The sequence below is a fragment of the Stegostoma tigrinum genome, chromosome 26 (assembly GCF_030684315.1).
Source record: "Stegostoma tigrinum isolate sSteTig4 chromosome 26, sSteTig4.hap1, whole genome shotgun sequence".
In the NCBI taxonomy this organism is placed as follows: domain Eukaryota; kingdom Metazoa; phylum Chordata; class Chondrichthyes; order Orectolobiformes; family Stegostomatidae; genus Stegostoma; species Stegostoma tigrinum.
The window spans coordinates 40938540-40953856 of record NC_081379.1 but is presented as its reverse complement, the minus strand read 5'-3'; the positions used below and the strand labels follow the sequence as shown (position 1 = coordinate 40953856).

General features: G+C 49.2%; 1 protein-coding gene across 1 annotated transcript in view; it reads left to right on the top strand.

Annotated features, from left to right (window-relative positions):
- The first annotated feature begins 2438 nt into the window (after positions 1-2438).
- The window catches only part of LOC125464317 (uncharacterized), a 289781-nt gene continuing 276902 nt past the window's right edge, over positions 2439-15317 (top strand). Inside the window, exons 1-3 of the mRNA XM_059654840.1 lie at positions 2439-2485; positions 3140-3587; positions 4373-4434. Coding sequence (XP_059510823.1) covers positions 2439-2485; positions 3140-3587; positions 4373-4434 — 557 coding nt within the window. The remainder of the gene's footprint in view (positions 2486-3139; positions 3588-4372; positions 4435-15317) is intronic.

Below are 15317 nucleotides of genomic sequence, written 5' to 3'. Positions count from 1 at the left end.
AGGAATTGCATAATCTGACTTACTTCACTGATCAAATGAAATTCTCAGCTCGAGGCTCTTAGAACATTTAGGGTGGCATGGTGGTTAGCACTGCTGCCTCACAGTGTCAGGGACCCACGTTCAATTCTAGCCCCAGGTGACTGTTGGTGTGGAATTTGTGCATTCTCCCCACATCTGTGAGGGCTTCCTCTGGGCGCTGTGCTTTCTTCCCGTAGTCCAAAGCCAAGCACGTTAGGTGGATTGGTCAAGCTAAGTTGCCTATAGCATCCAGGGATATGCAGTCTGGGTGGTTTAGCCATGGGAAATGCAGATTTAGAAGGATAGAGTAGGGTGGTTGGTCTGGGTGGGTCTCTTCAGAGGGTCAGCTGAACTCATTGAGCTGAATAACCTCCTTCCACACTCTAGGGACTCTGATTCTGAACACATTGTCTATCTCTTTAATCCCCATTGACTAGATATCAAGATGAGGAACCAGCACAGTTCTGAACTTTACAAAATGAACCATATGGATATTGAGAGTGATGAGCATGGTGAGCTAAGATCAGTGCACATATTCTTAGAATAAAGGGGCATCAAGTTAAGGCTGAGGTGGGGAGGAATTTTTTCTCAGTGCATTGTGAGACTTTGGAACGCCTTGCCACAGAGTGCTGTGGGGGCAAAGTCTTTGTGCATGTTTCTGGCTGAAATAGACAGGTTCTTCATCAGTTAGGGAATTAAGGATTATGGGTAAAATTAAGGAACGTAGACATGAGGAATGTTGGATCAGCCATGATCCTACTGATTGGTGGAGCAGGCTTGAGGGGCTGAAATAACCTATTCCTGTTCCCACCAGAAATTGCTGGAGAACATCATCAGATTTGGCAGCACTTGTAGACAGAAAGCAGAGTTAATATCGAGCTCAGTGACCCTTCTTTAGTTCTTCTGTTCCTATTTCTTATGGTTTTATGGACATGACTATACATTCTATGTCAATATAAATCTACCATCCATTGTTCAGCACCATCATTTTGAGACAAATGCATCATTTTGGCACAATAGTAGTATCCCTGTTCCTGGGCCAGAAACTTTTTGTTCACGTGTTTAGGTGTAGAGGTTGATGCAAACAATTAGTTAACAGTTTTCAATTAAAATTATTCCAGTGTGAATCTGCTCTTCAATGTCCATTAATGGTCCTCTAGAATCATATATTGACTTGTAATATAGCTGAAAAACACTTGACAATCATGCACCATCCAATGATCACTCCGTTAATTTATTGGCTGTTTTTGTTCGTCTCATTAATCGCATGTGATACTTTTCCAATTTTCTTGAAATTCAATCGTTTTATGCCTGGAGTCACTCTACATGTTATACATTGCTGTGTGACATGTTCACTGTAACACAGAGAGCAGATTGCTACCTATTGAAACAACTCATTGTTGAATTTTGCAAACTAACGACAAGCATAGCGAATGTAAATCCTTTGATATCTCTATCCTTATCTGTTCTCAACGAATGATCTCGATATCTGCGGTTTTAATTTGGAGGCGGCATTGTTGTCACCCGCAATCGATTCTGCTCTTGATAGTATTTTTTTGCAACAACATTACAACTTTCAGTTGATTAACAATCATGAGGGAGCATCAAAGATTTTAGAGAGAAAAATATCGGAACGTTTCCCTTTGTCTTAGCGCTTTTCTTGTGAAATACTTGCCGGTTGAAGCCGTGTACTTCCCAGCCGTCCAACGCCTTTCTTTTAAAAAACGGCAGCTTGCTGATTTGACATTCTAAACAAGTTCTTAAAGCGGCAATTCTCTTCATTGTATTAGGACCCATCTCAATTGCACTTCGGCTCATCGATCCCAACACACTAAATGAAGATGCACCGGGATGGGGATGTTGAACACGTTCGTAACGTGCACGTCCTCCATGAATTGAAATGAACGAACAGTGGGATAACATGAAATTTCCCGAATTGGCGTTCAATGAAACCATCGTTTTAGTATGTAATCCGCTTTTCCACGAGGAGCCCTGCAGTCTCTTCACAAGGGGCGCGTTAAAATATAAGGTACAAAAAAATGAAACGTGCAGATACGGTAAACGCACGTGGAGTAGGAAAAACATGCACACATACTAGAGCTTTATGTTATGTTGGAGTTTCAGTTCTTCATTGTCTTCACTCCAGCAATGTTTAAAACGATTGCTATCTTCACTTTCATTGAGACACTTTTAGATTTATTTTAATCGCAGCAACTTGACACGCTCTTTCAGATAACTCAAAAATGTTTCCTCCTGCTAACCTGGGTGAAGGTTCTGTGGCAACTATTTTGAATCATTGCAGAAATATGCATCGAAAGAATGTATTTCTGAGGCAATCCCTCTTTACGTTCGTTAAAGTTTGTGAATTAGTTTTAAAACCTGGTGTTTGATTGTAATTTGTGCCTTGCTGTGTATTAGAAATGAAATATTTGATAAACGGTTATAAGAACCCTTCTTCATTGGTTTGGTACAGTTGTATCTACAGGTGATTGTTATGCTTTTTAAGTGCTGTAACCAGCTCAGTGTTATAAATTAAATGAAAAGAAATATACAAGCATTCACTGCAAACAATTTAAATTTTGGAGTCTCGGCTGAAATACAGAAGGGATGGGGGACTGGAAGATATAGAAATGGGGAAAGAGACAAACACGGGGATAGAGGGATTGGAAAACTAGGTAGGGGAGAGTTGAAGAGCAGAGGGAGAAAGACCGTACAGATATTAAATATGTTTTTTTTGAAAAGGCAGGCTTTTTCGATTCCACAACACTATTAATTCAGCTCCATCGAACAGGAATGCGGGATTTCACAGCTCACTGCTTTCCCCTTCTGCCTCAGAGAGCGCTGGGGTGCTCCAACCTCCCTCCAGTGCCCGCAATTTTATCGATATTAAAAAATCAGGAGGTGTGGTTTTGAGGGGGGGGGCAAGGAGGAAGAAAGGGGAGTGCACGAAAGAAAACACAAAAGGGGCCGGAATGGGAGAGGAGAGGGCGCCTTGAGCTCTACTGTGTGTGTGTGTGGGTTTTTTTTGTGAATGGACGCGGCTCCCTCGATGCTGCCAGTGAGCGCGGGCCGCTCGCGCTGTCTACCTGGAATGTTGCGAGTCAGCTGCGCGGCCAATCAGCGGCGGGCGGCTGGCGGGGACGGAGGAGGCGGGCGGCCAATGGGAGGCGGGGTCATGTAGGCGGGCGGCTGCCCTGACCAATGGATTGCGGGGGCGGGATCTGTGGGTGGAGGGCGGGGCGGGGCGCCGGGCGGAAGGTGCTGAAGATGGAGGAGGAGGAGGAGGCGGCGGCGGAGCTAGAGCTGTGGCCAGGGCCGGGGTATGCTGCCTACCGGCCCGACCCGACCCTCGCTTCTCACCCCCCAACCCCCTCCACCTCCGGTCTCTTTATTCCCCCCTCCCCTTCCTCAGGCAAAGGCACAACGATCGGCAGCACGTCCCGGGAAGAGCGGGCGACCAAAACTTTGGGAAATATGTTGCACCGATCGCCTCCATTTTTTTGTGTGCAACTTTGAGCTGCGTTCATTTATTTGATTTGTTATTTTTTTCTCTCTCTTTCTGCTTGCAGGTACCATTCAGCATGTTTCTCTTTTTATTTTCCGCGAGTAGCATCCGGGTGATTGCATGGAAATGGCGGGAGCTCAGGGCTAAAAAAAAGGAAGGAAGAGAAGGGGGGCTTTAAACCGACCCCCCAGCTTCTTAAACAGGGCTCGAAGAGAGAGGGGGAGGGGAGGCCATGCAATGGCTTGTCTGCAATCGGGAGATTTATTTTTCTCAAAGAACGTATCAAAGTACCCCGCCCCTCCAAAGCCACACACACTGGGAATATTAGGCTTTTAAAATAGGTGATCGCAGGGAGAAGCTGGGTTAACCTCAGCAGCCAGGAGGTGTCAGCAACCACGGCTCATAACTTAGCCGGACTAGGAGGTAACGCTGCATGGGGAAACCTGTTTTAGTTTATATTTTTATATTTCACTGCTGATTGAGTTAAGCGACTGTTTTTTTTTAATTGTTGGTCTCGATTTAATTTTGAATCTGGCAGCCCATCCCAAATGTTAGTGGCTCGGGCCACGCGATATATCTCTTCACCCGATCTGGGAGCCACTTAATTTTTTTTAAAGGGACATCAAACCGTTGGCTTCCATGGAAGCCTCGGGGATGGGGGTGGGTGGGTGGCGGTGACGCTGGTGCGAAGCTTCTGTGACAAGCTTATGCTCCCGGAGTGGATCGAGATCTCTGCTCCAGCCACGCGACGTTCTCGGGACTCCAGTGATTTTTTTTTCCTCTGTAAATATGTTTTCTTTTAAATAGTTTGGCGATAGACCCCTCCCAATGCAATTCCTGTTTTACTAGTTTCTGCAGTTTCGCGGACGGCTGTTTACGGCGTGGGGGCTCCAGTCAGTGGTAACGTTGAGGTAATGAGATTTCGCAACTGTGTGTGTGTGTGTGTGTGTGTGTGTGTGTATGTATGTGTGTGTATGTGTGTGCGGTGCAGAAGGGGATGTTTTGGACTTTTTTTTGTAAAAGTTGTGTGGCAGGAAATTGTTACGATATCACCAACTATTTATGTTTCGACCGCACCGCTACCTGCTTTTGTAATTACATTAACTTGTTTGTTTTTGTTGTTTGCATTACCAGGATTAATAACTTGCTCTTCCATTGATAGAAATTATTCACTTTAGTTTTGAAATTTACATTAAAATTGCGTTCTTTTATAAATAGTTTTGTTTTGTTTCTCGATTTGGACTGTTTGCTGGCTTTTAGGTTCTCCCATTTTAAAAAAAAATTCTTTCTTTCAGGCATGTGATAAGGTTATGTTTATGTGGGTTTTTTGGAGTCAGATCGAAGAAAGTCCCTCATGTTTTGGGTGGTCTTGGCGTTGTTTGCTATTGAAGTCTGTTGTCCGGGGCCCTTTTTATGTTGTACTACTGAGATGAGCTAAGCAGTGCAATATTAAAAAGGGCATTGGCTGGCAGTATTCTCCATCTTTACCACCCCCCCAGAAAAAAAATCTTTTCTCTCCCAAGTTGAGGGCAGAATACAACTTTCAGCTACGACCACGTGAGATCTGCAACCCTGTCTTATTATCAGTATTTGTACCCATTCTGTTTTCGACTGCATAACTTATCAATTTGGGGATAACTTCCTTTCCACAGGTTTTTTTCCCTCAACCTCGATTGCTTTGTATCTCCGATTAAACGTAGATTTTGTTTTTTTTTGTGTTGTGGCCTTGCTGAATCTGTTGTTTGGAATAATATTTCCTTTTGTGTGAAGTGCACATTTTTGTTAACTGGAAGCTACCACAGATCAAACTTCCACAACCCCTTCCCTCGTAAGTTTGTTGATGTGAGTTTAACCCACAGTGCATTGAGCCCTGGGTCAGGGTTGACTGCTGTCGGAGGCTCTGACAATATTGCACTACTGTACACACAGTTAAGCAGTGCAATAGTATTGTCAAAGCGTCAGACACCAGACCGCGAGTTCTCATTACCGCCGACATCCTGGGACATGGATGAAGGAATTAAAAAATCAAAACCGCCGAATGCCCGTGGCCTGGTTTAACGTGGGGCTGGGGAAATGCTTGCTGAGAGTAACAGCCACATTGTTGATGGTATTTCACGATAATTAGTCTGGAATTTCAAATCTGCGCGTGTTCCCCCCCTCTGATAATTTTGCTGCAATTGCTTGATGAAAGTTTGCTGAGCTTCAGAACTGATGCGCTTGGTGCTTTTTAAGAGGAAAAAAAAGTTGAATGAAATCGGTGTTGAGTTATGTACAACGGCTGCGAGTCGCATTGTGATATCTGGACATGTGGCTTGGAGCAACTCCAACTTCTCAGTCACTTGTCTATTTCCCTCATGCTATTGTCTTGCGGTAAAGTGCCTGTGATTTCAGCCAAAGGCTTTCGACCTTTTTTGTTTGTGAAGTGAAGGGCCTGTCCCTGATACCGGGAGCCACAACAGCGATTTGGCTTGGCACGGACGTTCTCGATGGGTGTTGTTAACCGTTGTACTTGCGCTGCATGTGTTTAGAAATGGCTGGTTTCCATCCCTATACCTTTGTGCTTTGAGCATGTAGCCTAGTGGTCCTGGATGGGTTCGATTCATAACAGTTACACTCGCGTTGTGATGATGGTCCAGTTACTGACTTACCCAGTAACTTAGAATGAATTAATATTCTCCAGTCATTATTGGTCAGTATAGGTATTAAAGAATGAGGCAAGACCGCGAAAGTGCGTGTGATTGGTTGTGGTGTAAAGCAAGAATTTTGAATGTGTTTTGGTGCTAAATCTGGAGATGGTCTAGGGTTGGCACACGCAAACAAAAATGGAGGGGGGTTGCTTGTTTTCTTTTGAAAGACTGCGAAAGCGCTAAATAACGTTGATGTTAGAGATAACACGAAAGAGGAGGGGAGGTTTCTGAGGCACGGAGAGAATTCGCGACTCTCTTACTGTGGCAGGGGAATAGATTTATACCAGGACCCTCAGTGCAGAGGAAATGGTGGCTAGCCCGCTTTGCGCAGCATGGATGGATCCCACCATCCCGACCCCGGACTGATCCACTGCGCGGTATCCGCGCTGTGTGGGTGTGTGGGTGGAGGGAGGTGAGGTAGCTGACTATGTATCTCGCTCAGTCCCCCAGCCTGCTGCAAATATTCGGACTTCCTTCTGCGTTATAGGGCTATCCTGTGTATGAGCATATCGATTCACAAACGGGAAACTACGATTTTAGTGTCTTTTTTAAAATAAAAACCTATCCGATTGGGGGTGTGGGGGGAATCTGTGATTCCGGGGAGGAGTAGGTTTTTTTTGTGTACTGTGTATTAGAGGGGAAGGTCTTAGTGAGAGAGGGCGACTCTTCTGATAAAGGGTATTTTGAGACAGGCTGTTGCTTGCTCTTAGGAAGAATGTTTCGCCATGAAATGTCCCGGGACACCCTGTGATTTGTACATGTGGAGCTGAGACGAAACCGGGAGAATCGTGTCTGCTTCAGGGAGAGGGAGCTGTGTGGTTTCGGTCCGAGAGCAGGTCACAGCCTGTTTATGACTGTGTGTGTGTGTGTTGTAGTCTTTTTTCTTAAAAAAAGAAGCATGCGAGTTGAATAGTTCGTGTAAGAGCTTGCTGAGTGCTGCTGAAGTGTGCATTGTTGGAATGCACGGAGTGGATTCTATTCGGGTGTAACTAGAAGAGTGGGCGCCACCTCGAACCAGCCGCCTATGGTTTATATATAGACGTGCGCTCAGTTTGGTACCAGTAGGGAAAACCCTGTGATATGGCCGGACTCTCACTACACAGCAACTTTAAAACAAAATCCACCAAGTTTAATGAATTATTCGGCGATCAGTGGGAACTTAAAAAAAATTCTCAACCCCCCCCACCCCAGACAAAGTCCATCTGTAAGGTTTCGCCCTGTTGAGATGAAAAAAAACATATTTGTTCAGGCAGGGAAACATTATAACGGGGGGGGGGGGGGGGCAAATGCGAATGATTTTCTCACGCACGCTTGCATTGCAGTTTCAATAATAACTGTTTCCAACTGGTTGTTAAGCGTGAGCAGAAATGTTCAGTGTTCGTTATATCCAGCCGGCGGGTTGTCTCTCTGAAATGATCCCACGCTGTGCCCGCTGGCCTCACGCCATGAGCCAGTCCGAAAAAGTTGCGGGGCGGTCGCGGTGTGCCCATCCGGTGAAACGGGCCCGCTGTTCGTCTGTGTGACCAACCCCGCCTCGCTGTTTACGCCGTGCCTCTGTCCGTTGGACGCGGATCAAGCCGTTCAGATTCCGTACTGAAATTCGCGGTGTGAGATGCCATGCCCTCCCGCCCCCACCCCCCACCCGAGCTCCCTCAGTAAATGCTCCGCTCGCAGGGGAGGCCGTGTTTATTCCTGCAGGTCAAATGCTGCCATTTTTAAACTTGCTGAGCCTGGTCAGAGCTGACCGCATGGCTGTCGGTCAATCCTCAGCTTTTGCAGATCCTCCTTCCGCCCCCCACACACGATGGTCGCAGTAGTTACCATTTGATCGCTGTGAACCCAAATATTGGAAAGTTTCCTTTCTTAAAAAAAAGTAACGTGCAGGGCGGCGGGTGAAGACATTGTAAATTCTGGGGCTGAAGATTGACCACATTCGCTTGTGTGTCGCACGGGTGCAGTAGCCAGGCTCAGTGTGTATGGACGCCACGCAACAGCACGATGCGAGGTGCTGCCGCGAATTTTTCCCTCCTTTTCAATCCAGCTGGTGCCCGGGCAGCTATAGAAATGCAACGGGGTTTGCAAGAGAGAGAGAGATAAAAAGTAAAAGCGAACCGCACAGTAACTCCTTGCGCAGAATTGGGGAAGTTTTAATGCTGGAGTTTTGAGACATCTAACACACAGTGAGGCCATTGTGCGCCTGGGCCTTTCGCACTCTAGCTTCGGGACCCTTACTTTCCTGCGGCAATTGTTAGCTGGTTGACTTGCGCAGTCAGTTAAGGAGACTCATTCCTAGCCTCTGACTAAACCTATTCGCCACATCATCGGTGAAGATGATGATGAGTTCGCGAGGAAAATATGAGTCAGCCACCGTGTTGTTCCTGGCCGTTTTGTTGTTTGAAAAGGGGCTGTTAATTCACTTGGTCCAGTTGTATCTCCGAATGGGGATTGTCACTGGAGGGAGTGCTGGGGCGGCTCGGATCTACAAGATGGCTCTTTGGAAGGTGTCAGACCTGGGGCAAAAACAGCAAAAGAGCTTTTGCCGAGGATGAGGCTGAGCAGATCTACAATATGGCGGCCGCTTGTGCCCGCTGCTGAGGGTGTAGTCTCCCCGGTGCAACCAGAAAAAAAAATCAAGCCACTTCATCGAACATGTCAAACCTCACCGTGTCGGTCAGCATTTTCAGCTGAAATTGGGCACTGTGCTTCAGTCATTTAGGTACATGTAATGAGAGGTGGGGGGGGGGGGGGCGATGGTGGAGAAGCGGAAAATCCCAGGCAGCGGTAAGCTGCATTCCTGGCCAGGGTCAACCAGATTCCCAGTCGCATCTGCTGGTGTACCTGTGTCTACTCAATATTGGGCCAAGTGAGATTTCAAGAGACGAATGCGATATATAAAATACTTCTTTTTAAAACAGAACAGACAAAAAAAAAATCAGCGGCTGCATTGCTGTTTGAAACAAATAAAGCAGTAGCCTTATGACTGGGCTTTAAGAAGTGAACTGAGTTGGATGTGATGGAGGGTGTTTTGTGTGTGATTTTACCACTACGCTGCGAATGGAGCTGCAGGCTCTCAGTAAGGGGCTTATATTCCACGGACCTGTCCTCTCAGGAGTTCTCTCTCTGCTCCTTATTCCGGGATCTTATTTCCTCAGCCCCCCCACCCCGCCATCCCACCTCCTCCCTCCTATAAAGCCCGCTGCCACGGTTTGCCAAGTCTTGTTTGAAAACATCTTGAAATTCTTTCGCGTAACGCTGTCCCTTTCCTGTCCACATGCCCAGACCCTGTCTCACTTCCCCCTCTCCCAGAATGGGTTGGCGGTAGAGGCTCAGGAGGTTGAAGTATAAAAACCGGTATTTCTGTCTCTCTCCTTCCCTCCCCCACCCCTTAAAACAAGCCGGCAGCTTTGGCGAGAGGGGAGAGGGAGTGAGTCCCGCTCGCAATGTCGTGCTGCCTTCCCCGAGCCTCTGCTGCGCCGATCCGACGCTGGATTGCGAAACTACTCCTCTTAGGGCGCCACAGAAATGTAACCTTGCCCCTCTTTTGTAAGCCGGCGCTGGGGGAGGGCAGACGGGAATACTCGGCGTCCGCTACAGCAGGCGCTGGATGGTGAGCTCTCCTGGTCAGTGTTCACTCGGGGGTCACGAATTGGCTCCGAACAGAGTAACCGTCTTGCTTTTGTTCTGGGTGGGGTAGGGGCGTATGAATGGATCTTCTGCAAAGCCATACCCATTGAGAATTTAAACTACAGAACCCGCCGCAGCGTTAACAGGGTGCACTCGGCATCACTCGCTTGTAACTAAAAGTCAATAAGTTCCCTCTTCATTTTCCCAGTCGATGGTTTAATCGCCACTGGCAGTCTCCCCCCCCCCCCCCCCCCACGAGCAATGGGCAGATTTCCTCCGTCAGAATCGCAAAGGAGCCCTCAGTAGGAAGTTTACAGCCTGCATTACTGTTCCTCGGACATTGCTTGCAGGGCGCAGATGGGCAGAGTGTTCCCTTGCCCTGAGGAAGGGGATTGCTGAACCCGGGGGCCGGTGAAGGGCGGGAGCAACCGGAACGGGACTGGGTGGACCATTAAAAAAAAGGAGCTGGGATTAGACGGTTCCACCGATAGACCCATCCTCCTGCCTTCTCCCCATAACGCGCTTCGGTCGTCTCACGGTCTTGTCCTAATTTACACTCAAATGACTTGGCCTCTTTCTGCGGTAATGCGTTCCCTGAGTCACCACCCTCTGAGGAAATTTCTCCCTCTCACTTCTCTCTGGGGCAGCCCACTGGAGTCCTGGCCTCTGGTTTCAATCAGATCCCACCCACTCCCATCTCCCTCTAAACACCATCCGGTACAGACGAGATAGTTTTTGAGTGGAAGCTTGGGCGTATACCTGATACTGTTTGGGTGGTGTGGTGGGAGTGCTGGTAGCAAGGAGAGGAGGCTCGAACACCCTGCAGGTGTTATGTTCTGAAAGGTTCTCCCTACATTGCATTTCCTGGCTCGGTGGAGTCGGGAGTTTTCGGGAGGCCTGGGGTTCGCCCTCTTTCCCCCTCACCGTCTGCTTCAGGAATTCGCAACAGGAGACCCGAGGGTGGGGGATGGGGAGGGCAGGGTGCTTAACAGAGTTGATTTCGCCAAATGATGTGATGCCTCACATAAAGATCAAAGCAGAGCAACCACTTGTCAGCGGCGTGTGGAACGTGAGGAATCCTACAGGCTCACGGAGAGCGGGGGCTGGGTGGCTGGGAAGAAGGTTCCCCGTAATGCTGAGCGCCTGAAGTGAGCCAAAAATCTCGTCATGAAGCTGCATTGTCTCCATTCCACACCTCCCACCCCCAGGCCATTCTGCCCCATCCAGTGCAGTACAGACCCGGCCGTTGGGGGTGGGGGGTGTGATGGAGATGTTAGTAGCAACCTCATTTTCCACACCCACATTTCGCTTACTGTCCGTTCTCTTACTGTACAATCTCTTCCCTGCCCTCCCATTTTATGGTGTTCAACTCCACTTTACATGCAAGAGGGAATCTCTTCAAAAATAGCGCTCGGCGTGGAGATCTGTTTTTCATAGACAAGGCTGGAACTGGGGACGAGGAAGGGCATGGTGGGAAGAACAGTCCCGCTGAAGAAGTATTGCACGGGGCGGGGGCATGCCATTGGGGCTGTGAGTGGTACTTTCCTGATTTGCCAAAACCCCGGGAGTGGGGTCTACGGGAGTGCGTGTGAATATCTGCTCGGTGTGAAATCTGGCTGGGGCCAGACAGCCCTGAGCGCTGGGACCCTATCTATATTGCGTCTGCTTTGAATGTCTGCCTTAAGTAGTGCAATATCGCTTATAGGGTTTTGGCCTTGGGCTCAGACGGCTTTCAAAGGGAATACGGGGCGCTATGGAATTATTGGAAAGATAACGGAGCGAGCCAGAGAGATCTTTCCAGGAAAAGTGTCCGCGCTGGATTAAACCTGCATGCGGGCCGCCAGGGGGCGGCTTCGAGCCGGTTCAGGAGGGTCTCGGTGTGGAACTATCTGTCTGAGTGGGCTCCGTTGCCGATTTCAGGTGGGCCTCCCCTCGCCTCTCTTTGGGCTTTGAGGCCGCCGGTGGGCGGGAGGAACTGGATATTTCACATTCCCAAAACTCGCACTGAAGGCTCATCTGGATTGTTTATTGTCTGTGTGTGTGTGTGGATCCCTGTGTGTGTGTGTATCCCTGTGCGTGTGTATGGATCCCTGTGTGTGTATGGATCCCTGTGTGTGTGGATCCCTGTGTGTGTGTGTGTGTGTGGATCACTGTGTGTTGGGATCCGTGTGTGGATCCCCCTGTGTGTGTGTGTGGATCCCTGAGTGTGTGTGTGAGTGGATCCCTGTGTGTGTGTGTGTGTGTGTGTATGTATCCCTCTGGGTGTGTGTAGTCCCTCTGTGTGTGTGTGTGGATCCGGCTGTGTGTGTGTGGATCCCTCTGTGTGTGTGTGTTTGTGTGGATCCCTGTGTGTGTGTGTGGATCTCTGTGTGTGGATCCCTCTGTGTGTGTGTGTGTGTATATATCCCTGTGTGTGTTTGTGTGTGAGTGGATCCCTGTGTTTATGTGTGTGTGTGTATCCCTGTGTGTGTGTTTGTGTGTGAGTGGATTCTTGTGTTTGTATTTGTATGTGTGTGTGTGTGTGTGTGTGTGTGTGTGTGTGGGGAGCCCTGTGTGTTTGTGTGGGGGGATCCCTGTATGTGTGTGTGTGTGTATGTGTGTGTGTGTGGGGGGACCCCTGTGTTTTTGTGTGGGGGGATCCCTGTATGTGTGTGTGTGTATGTGTGAGTGTGTGTGGTTCCCTGTGTTTGTGTGTGTGTCTGTGTGTATATGGATCCCTGTGTGTGTATGTGTGGATCCCTCTGTGTGTGTGTGTGGATCCCTCTGTATGCGTGCGTGTGTGTGGATCCCTCTCTGTGTGTGTGTGTGTGTGTGTGTGTGTGTGTGTGGATCCCGCTGTGTGTGTATCCCTCTGTGTGTGTGTGGATCCCTGTGTGTGTGTGTGTGGGAATCCCTGTGTGTGTGTGGATCCCGGTGTGCATATGGATCCCTCTGTGTGTGTGTGTGTGTGTGCACGCGCACGCGCGTGTGTGTTTGTGTGTGTGTGCCCGCGCGCGGATCCCTGTGTGTGTGTGTGTGGATCCATGTGTGTGTGTGTGGATCCATGTGTGTATATATCCCTGTGTGTGTGGATCCCACTGTGTATGTGTGGATCCCTGTGTGTGTGTGTGTGTGTGTGGGGATCACTGTGTGTTGGGACCCCTGTGTGTGTGGATCCTGTGTGTGTGTGTGTGGATCCCTGTGTGTATATATCCCTGTGTGTGTGGATCCCACTGTGTATGTGTGGATCCCTGTGTGTGTGTGTGGATCACTGTGTGTTGGGATCCCTGTGTGTGTGGATCCTGTGTGTGTGTGTGGATCCCTGTGTCTGTGTGTGTGTGGATCCCTGTGTGTGTGTGTGGATCACTGTGTGTTGGGATCCCTGTGTGTGTGTGTGGATTCCTGTGTGTATATATCCCTGTGTGTGTGTGTGTTTGTGTGTGTGTGGATCCCTGTGTGTGTGTGGAGCCCCGTGAGTCCGTGTGTGTGTGTGGAACCCCATGAGACCGTGTGTGTGTGTGTGTGTGTGTGCATGGATCCCTGTGTGTGGATCCCTACGTGTGTGTGTGGTTCCCTGTGTGTGGATCCGTGTTTGTGTGTGTGTGCATCTGTGTTTGTGTGTATGTATCTGTGTTTGTGTGTGTGGATCTGTGTTTGTGTGTGTGTGGATCTGTGTCTGTGTGTGGATACGTGTGTCTGTGGGTGTGTGTGTGTGTGTCTGTGTGGATCCCTCTGTATGCGCGCGTGTGTGTGGATCCCTCTGTGTGTGTGTGTGTGTGTGTGTGTATCCCTGCATGTGTATGTGGATCCCTGTGTGTGTGTGTGTGTGTGTGTATCCCTGTGTGTGTGTTTGTGTGTGAGTGGATTCTTGTGTTTGTATTTGTATGTGTGTGTGTGGATCACTGTGTGTGTGTGGATCCCTGTGTTTGTGTGTGTGTGTGTGTGGATCACTGTGTGTGTGTGTGTGGGGAGCCCTGTGTGTTTGTGTGGGGGGATCCCTGTATGTGTGTGTGTGTGTGTGTGGGGACCCCTGTGTGTTTGTGTGGGGGGATCCCTGTACGTGTGTGTGTGTGTGTGTATGTGTGAGTGTGTGTGGTTCCCTGTGTTTGTGTGTGTGTCTGTGTGTATATGGATCCCTGTGTGTGTGTGTGTGTGTGTGTATATGGATCCCTGTGTGTGTATGTGTGGATCCCTCTGTGAGTGTCTGTGTATCCCTGTGTGTCTGTGTCTGGATCCCTCTGTGTGTTTGTGTGTGTGGATCCCTGTGAGTCCATGTGTGTGTGTGGATCCCTGTGAGTCCGTGTGTGTGTGTGTGTGTGTGTGTGTGTGTGGATCCCTCTGTGTGTGTCTGTGCATCCCTGTGTGTCTGTGACTGGATCCGTGTGTGTGTGTGTGGATCTGTGTGTGTGTGCGTGTGTGTGTGGATCCCTCTGTATGCGCACACGTGTGTGGATCCCTGTGTGTGTGTGTGTGTGTGTATCCCTGTGTGTGTGTTTGGATCTGTGTGTGTGTGTGTGTGGATCCCTCTGTGTGTGTGTGTGTGTGTGTGTGTGTGTGTGTGTGTGTGTGTGTGTGTGTGTGTGTGTGTGTGTGTGTGTGTATCGCTCAGTATGTGTGTGTGGATCCCTCTGTGAGTGTCTGTGTATCCCTGTGAGTCTGTGTCTGGATCCCTCTGTGTGTTTGTGTGTGTGGATCACCGTGAGTCTGTGTGTGTGTGTGGATCCTTGTGAGTCCGTGTGTGTGTGTGTGTGGATCCCTCTGTGTGTGTCTGTGCATCCCTGTGTGTCTGTGACTGGATCCGTGTGTGTGTGTGTGGATCTGTGTGTGTGCGCGTGTGTGTGGATGCGTGTGTGTGTGCGCGCGCGTGTGTGTGTGGATCCCTCCGTATGCGCACACGTGTGTGGATCCCTCTGTGTGTGTGTGTGTGGATCCCTGTGTGTGTGAATCCCTGTGTGTGTGTGTGGATCCCTGTGTGTGTGTGCGTGTGTGGATCCCTGTGTGCGTGTGTGGATCCCTGTGTGTGCGTGTGTGGATCCCTGTGTGCGTGTATGTGGATCCCTGTGTGTGTGTGTATCCCTGTGTGTCTGTGTCTGGATCCGTCTGTGTGTCTATGTGTGTGGATCCCCGTGAGTCTGTGTGTGTGTATGGATCCCTCTGTGTGTGTGTGTGTGTGTGTGTGGATCCTTGTGTGTGTGTGGATCCCTGTGTGTGTGTGTGTGTGTGTGTGCGTCCGTGTGTGTGTGGGCCCGTGTGTGTGTGTGGATCCGTGTGTGTGTGGATGCCTGTGTGGATGCGTGTGTGTGTGCGCGCGCGTGTGTGTGGATCCCTCTGTATGCGCGCGCGTGTGTGGATACCTCTGTGTGTGTGTGTGTGTGTGTGTGTGTGTGTGTATGTGTGTGTGTGTGTGTGTGTGGATCCCGCTGTGTGTGTGTATCCCTCTGTGTGTGTGTGTGTGTGTGGATCCCTGTGTGTGTGTGTGTGTGTGTGTGTGTGTGTGTGTGTGT